The sequence below is a fragment of the Mesitornis unicolor genome, unplaced genomic scaffold, assembly GCF_000695765.1.
Source record: "Mesitornis unicolor isolate BGI_N332 unplaced genomic scaffold, ASM69576v1 scaffold37836, whole genome shotgun sequence".
Classification (NCBI taxonomy): domain Eukaryota; kingdom Metazoa; phylum Chordata; class Aves; order Mesitornithiformes; family Mesitornithidae; genus Mesitornis; species Mesitornis unicolor.
The window spans coordinates 1-6,797 of NW_010190945.1; the positions used below are offsets into that span (position 1 = coordinate 1).

The 6,797-nt window shown below is 56.9% G+C and overlaps 1 protein-coding gene across 1 annotated transcript in view; it reads right to left on the reverse strand.

Moving 5' to 3' along the window:
- Positions 1-3,252: 3,252 nt before the first annotated feature.
- Positions 3,253-6,797, reverse strand: part of CHMP6 (charged multivesicular body protein 6) — a gene marked incomplete at its 5' end in the record, with an annotated part of 3,827 nt that continues 282 nt past the window's right edge. The window contains 6 exons of the mRNA XM_010186587.1: positions 3,253-3,305; positions 4,695-4,749; positions 5,177-5,257; positions 5,514-5,579; positions 5,686-5,772; positions 6,344-6,431. Of these exons, the coding sequence (XP_010184889.1) occupies positions 3,253-3,305; positions 4,695-4,749; positions 5,177-5,257; positions 5,514-5,579; positions 5,686-5,772; positions 6,344-6,431 (430 nt within the window). The remainder of the gene's footprint in view (positions 3,306-4,694; positions 4,750-5,176; positions 5,258-5,513; positions 5,580-5,685; positions 5,773-6,343; positions 6,432-6,797) is intronic.

Genomic DNA, 6,797 nt, shown 5'->3' on the forward strand with positions numbered 1-6,797 from the left:
ACAGCTGAGCGGCTGCAGGGAGCGTTAATTAAACCTCGTTAAACATCATTAAACACGGCACAGCTGCTTTCCCAGGGATACAGGGACCCTTTGCACCTCCTCCAGCAGGGACGGGGCTGGGGGGGGCTGAGCCAAGGGTTCGGGTGGCCCAGGAGGGAGAGAGGCCCAGGGGTTTCCACTGCTGCCATCGGCCGAAGAGGCCGGAATGCCAAAAATTGGATGGTGACAAAGCAGAGCTGGGGAGCTTAGAGACAGCCCTGGCGAGAGTCCCTTGTCCTGCCCCCCTGGACCCCGTGTGACAGTGCCCTCAACACCCACGCCCCTTTGAAAGGGGTGACGGTCACCCCCGGGGGTCGGTGTTGGGTGCTGGGGACATTGGACAACCCCACCACGAGGGAAGCAGAGGGGAGGTGACATCAGATCCCGGCCAGGGGCAGGACAACATGGCCACTGCTGTGCCCTGCGCAGAGCCCCACGTCCCTGTGAGCCCAGCATCCACGCACAGACCCTTCATCGCTCACAAGTCCAGAAAAACGCTGCAAAAACCCCAAAACCCAGCTCAGCCTCACTGCAAACCTAAGAGCGGGAGGGGCTGCCCTTCCAAACACCCCCATCCTGGACTCAGGATCTAGAAGTTCCTCCCGGGAGAGCCCCCTTTTCCCTGGAAAATGGGGAGCCCCCAAGGTACCTGGTTTTGTGGGTGACAAGGGACAGGCGGACCCAGGGCCACAGCGCTGGCAGAGGCAGCTCCACCTTTGAAGCAACAACTTAACATATGGGCTCACTCTTAAATACCCCTCCAGCTCCTCTGTGCTGGGCTGCCGGGTGCGCAGGGCACCACCGTCACCGGTCACCGCCGAGCCCTCCCGGGCACACCCGCTGGTTTTTCTCTCGCCCACGGAGCCCGCTCTGCAGTTTCCTGCCCACATCTCTCCCAGGAGCACGGAGCGAGGCGGGGAGGGAGGAGGAGGAAGGCGGCTCTTGCTCATCCAAAACATTGACTGTGCAAACACGCGGCTGGGAGAGGAACAGTGAAACCATGAGAACCCGTTTATTGTTCCAGCACGGCGCAGAGGTCACAGCTCCGGGCTCTTCCTCCCAAGGAGACACAGCACAATCTGTTTGGGGCAGGGATTAGGAGAGGAAGCTGCTGGCAATCTGCTCCCAACTTTCCTGTTGGCGCTGTAAGTGGCCTCTGTACTGTACTAACAAACGCCAGCAGCTTTAACCCCTTCCGCATCATCCCGAGTGTCCCCCAGGGAAGCACCGGGGCGCTCAGGCACCGGGACCCGGCCCAGCCCCACCGCGGTGTCCCCGGGAGGGTTTGTTCCGGTAGCTCCCAGTGCCAGGGCGCTCACGGGAAGAAAACCGGAGCACGGGGCTGTGGTGCCCCCCCGCCGCGGGGACGCGTGTGCCCACCCGATTTAACAGGGTTTACACAAAGCATCAGCAAAAGCCGTACTCCCAGGACCCTGCAAACCCGAACAGGGAGAGTTCAGCATCCGCTCCTGTGAGTTTCAATTTAAACGGGGTAAAACCGAAGTCACTCCAGGCTGGAGGAGCCTGGAAGGAAAAACGCGGCGCAAACCCGCTCCGGAGCGCAGGGCGCTGCTGAAGAGAGGGCGCCCTCTGGTGGAGCCGGGGTGCGTTGCAGCACAGCCGGGATGGGAGCGCCGAGCTGCAGCCGTGCGGGAAAAATCCTTGAATACCAGGTTGGGAGCGACCACAGGGATCATCCAGTCCAAAAAAGAACATTTCGGAGAACATAATAACTCACAGGGCACGGCCCTGGCCCCTCTCGGCTCCGGGTGAAGGGTTCGGCAGTCCCAAACACAGACCAAGGGGACCAGCGCGTTCAGCATCGCCACAAGGAGCAGTTTCAACCGGCCCCGGCAATTTCGGAGCGAGTTGTTTGTTTGCTGAAGCAATCGTGGCCCCAAGGGGTTGTGGGACTTCGGCTTTGCTATGAAACATTAATTAAAAGAGAGGAAGGGTGCAGTGAAATTGGGAATAGGGCACCTCCAGAGAGCCTGCTGACTCAGAGATGTGTATGTGGGGGAGGACGAGGATGTCCCGGGCAGTTTTTGGCACGTTACAAACAGAGACGACACGGAAAGCATGACCCAAAACCAGGGCTGCTGCGAGCCCACCACCACAGGCTCTGGGATTACTCATTATTATTGTCTAGCACCAGATCACACAACCCCAAAGGCAGCCACTGAAAGTCTCCAGGGACCCTCTGGGTCCTTCTGCTGCTGCCACCAAAGCAGGGATTAAAGGCTGTGGCTCCCAGAACGTAAGAAGCCAAGATTTGCAGTGTCCTGAAGAGCAGCCCCAAGCTGGCACCCAGGCTCAATTCCAGCAGCAGCCAAACCTGCGACCGCCCAGCGCTTTCCAAGGCTCCGTGGGCAGCACTGACCCCAGCGCCCACTGCACCACGCCAAGCACCAGCCCGTCCTCCGCAGCATCGGCTCCTCTCCAAATACTTATTGAGTCCTGGGAGTGCTGATCTGGGAAGCTTCATCCCTCGGCCTGACCTGTCCTGTCCCATGGGGAACACCAACCGGAGCTGGCGACTGGCAGCAGGACCCAGCTCAGCCCATCCGAGCGCTGCAGAGGTGGACTCTGATGATGGTGCAGAGCCAGCAAGGGGCAGCTCCCGGCTTCTCACGCAGGCAGACGACTCCGTGCTGTCACTTTAAGGGCTCAGCAGATCTCTGTCTACTCCAGGGTGCACTCAGGGGTTCCCAGAGCCGGGCAGAGCAGGATCCGAACGGGAATCGGCCCTTCCAGGGCCTCTCACACACCAGTCCCGTTTACACGAGGATGAAAGATGCTGCATCAGAAGCAGGAAAGGCAAAGGAAGGAGGAGCACGGACACTGGTGTGGTCTGAGGGCTCAGCCTGTCCTCACCATCGCTCCGAGGATGGGACTGCCTGGGGTTGGGTCACGGCAAAGGCAGCTCCATCACCGGCATCAAAACCTAAAGAAAACATCCGGCTTGGGAAGTTTGAGAGTTGCCGTTTAATCCCGAGACAGCGCAGCTGAGTTTAAGTTACAAAAAAAGAGAGCACTAGAAAATAATCTTGATACAAGAGCAACGAGCAGCCGAGGTTCCCCGCCCCGCACGGGGACCCTGCTCCGCAATCCGCCCAGCACAGCTGGGATGCTGCCGAGGCAGTGCTCGAATCCCAGCACTCGCTGGGGTGGCGAACTGTCCTGGGTGAGACCCGGTGTCCCCGCAAGCGGGAGTTACGACGCTGCCACCAGCTCTGGCTTTGGCCTGTTCTTGACGGGCGACGCGTCTGCGGGAGAACCAGAAACTCGTTACAAAAACTCGAACACAAATCACCGGCACTCGTCTCCCCTAGGAGAACCAGGACTCATCATCCACTCCTCTATAAAGCAACACAGGCATGCACAGCACCTGCACTAATAACTTCGTTATAAATAATTCCACCTATGCAGCGCTCCTCTTTTCCACAGCGCTCGAACTGAGGCAGTTTCAGAACACACCCAACACAACCTCAGCACCCACCAGCCCAGATCTGGGGCAGCCAGCGACTTCCTGGGGGGCTGTGGGGAGCTTTTCCCCTCACCCCTTTGACCTGACAACACACATTTACATGAGGCTCCATCGGTGGCACACAGTGGGTGTTGTTTCTGTGGGTGTTCCTGCTGCTATTTATTTCACTTGCCTGCCCTGCTGCCAGCGCACAGGGGTGACATTGGATCTGTGTTTACCAGTAAACAGGCACTAAAACACGTCCCAGATTTGTCCCGGGCAGATTCCACACAGGGGAAACAGCTCCTTACAAGCCCTGCTTTCCGTCCAGCTTCTGCACCGATGGTTTGGGGTTCTGCTGCCTCAGGAGACACGGACCCTGCAGCAGTTTGTGTCCTGGCAGAGCCCAGCTCCACCTCAGTTTGCCCCCAAAGGCTCCCCCTTGGGCTCTGCAGCAGGGACAGGCAGCTGGTGCCGCGCTGTGAAGGCTCCTTCCTCACCAGGGGACGGGCAAAGGGGGCCCATTTGGTCACACAGCTTCATGAGCTCTGTCCTCACACCCGTACAAACTCTGCCCCTGAGGTTTTGGATCACTCAGGAGCAAACGTGCTTGGGGCATCAGCTGTGCAGAGCTCATGATCCGACAGCCCCGGAGCTGCGGGGCTCCAGTGACCCTCACCCAGCCGGTGTAAATTCACCACTGTCACCCAAAGCAAGGTCACAGCAGCTACGAGTAGTCACAGAGCCCAGCAAAATCCAGTCTGTGCAGTGTGAATGCCAATATCGTGGTCACATACACTGCTCCTGTGTGGCAGCACGTTGTGGTGATGCACAGGGACTGCTCTGAGCGCCCTGTGAGAAAGCCTTGACTGGATGAGGCAGAGAGGAGGAAGGAGCTCACGGTGGAGCATCACAACTGAGCACACACGGGTGCTGCGAGGCAGCCGGGTCTCACAGCGGTACCAGGCGAGACTCCAGAGCAAAAAGGGCTCAGGAGGAGTGAGCAGAGGTTGGCTGAACCAACCCTGGGTCCTCTGATGGTGAAGGGCCTGCTGGATCTGCACAGCCCCCATCCACAGGGCTCGGACCCAGAGCGTCTCCACCCCTCACAACAGGAGAGGTCCCAGACCATGGCATGGACCCGAGAAGGCTGGGAAGCCAAAGCTGAGAGCACACAGAGCACACGTACCTGGGATCTTCTCCGGGAGCGGCTCAGAGGGAACTTCAGGAAGCTCCACCTGTTCCTGCAAGGACACCAAGCACCCGTGACACACACGTACAGGCGGTGGCCCCAGCCCCTGCACCATGGGCAGAGACTGGGAACAGAGCAACAATACCAGAGATCCCACACAGACACTGCCCCCAGACCTGCAGCACTGCCCAACAAACGAGCACAGCGCCTTGGGTAGTTACTAAATGAGACTTAAAAGGACCCTGGATTAGCTACAAGTCTCCTCAGATCAACGCTGCTTGCAGATCCTCTCCATTTCTAAACGGCCCCGGTGCACGGAGTGATTCCCTTCATCTTTGGTGACACAGTAATTGGGCATAAATGGGTGTAATTGAGATCTCCAGCAGAAAAAGATAAACTATGGAGAGCAGGAGAAGGGCACTTCCTCTGCAAACAGCTTCCTGAAAACGCGGATTTAACTACACGAACTTCAGCCCTACCTGAGTAATTGCGTTTAATTCTTCTAGGATGGCGTCTTCGTCTTCCTCAGTCAGGCTGCCAGCCAGCAACTCGTCTATTTGCTGGGAAAGAGAGGAAAAGGCAAATCCCAGTCAACAGCAGCGCAGCAGAAACGGCTCTGGGATGTGCAGCATGGTACACGTGCACGGTAGAGCAATGTAACTGCAGGACAAAGGGGCACTTGGAAATCCAACACCGTTTTCCTGCAGGTAACTGGGATTTAATTCCCAATCTGATTGCCTCGTAGAAAAGGCTGGGCACACAGCGCCCACCAGTCTCTGCGTGGCAGACAGCCCCTGCTACAGCCGCAGTACGCACCCTCTGGTACTCCACAGCGTCTTGGGTTTCTCCTATGATTCTTTCTACTTCTTCTATTGACATAACCTGAAGAGAAGAACGACAAAAACCCACGTGTGACGAGCTCTGCTGGGCCTCAGCTGCAAACACCCAGCGCTGCAAGCGTGCGCTCAGTCACCACAGCCACGCGTACCTGGTGCATTTTGTTCAGACACTCGTTGCCTATTTTCAGGCCCTCGATGACTTTCATCTCAATCTGGGTGAATTCAATGTCCTGCACCTGAAAGAGGACGGAGAACGGGGACACGTCGCAGGCTGCCCTGTCCCCATCAATGGCCAGACACAGACTGCCAGGACCCCCAGAGGGGAAACCGGTCCAGAGCCCTTTCTCTGGTGAGCAGAGCATTAAATGCTGGTTGTAAGGACCGTGCACACAAGAAGCCTCAGCACAGGCAGCTGCAGAAGTGGCCCTGTAACTCATTTTCTGACGGTCTAAGCCACAGCTCCAGTTTCCAGCTTCCCAGGACAAACAAAACGCCTGTTTCTAAAATCAAGGCAGCGGGGCAAGCCCCAGGGAGCTCCCGCTGCAGCTGCCCACACCGTGACTTGTTTTACTAATTTACAAAACACACTTTTAACACATAACCTGCACTACAGACACCAAACATCCTCACCACGGGATTTTTTTAGGGAAGAATCACGACATACAAACGATTTCAGAGGTGTCTGCCCTTTGAACAGGGCACCAAACCCTCCTGACAGTTAAACTCAGCTCCACGCCATCAGGAGGAGCACCTGCCCCAAAACAAGACCTGTCCCGAGCGGGCAGCTCCGAGCTGATCCTCGCTTACCATGCGCTCCAGGTTGCTGATTTGGTTTTCTGTTTTATCTAGGAGCTGCTCTTGGTAACGCTTCTTCTTCAGCAAGAGCATGGCTTTTCTGGAGGAAAAACAGGAGGAGGAAAACTCAGCGCAGGAGAAAGCAAATAAGCCTAAAGAAAATCACATGGAAGTCACAGCCGTGCTTTTTCCAAAGGAGGACAAACCCACGTGTGAATTAAATGGACAAACCCACGTGTGAAGTAAATGGCAACTCCGAGCTGCTCCTGTGCAGGATAAGGGTGAGCAAATCCACCACAAATTTGCCATCTGGTACCTGAAAATTCAGGGCTATTTGTTGTGGATTAGGACTTCCCTGGGCCAGTTGTGTTGTAGCAGTGGAAAACAAAGCGCTTGCCACAAAGAGCTTATCGTCCACACACAGAGCAAGGGGGAAGGGATGGCTGTGGACACAGCACCCGCACCT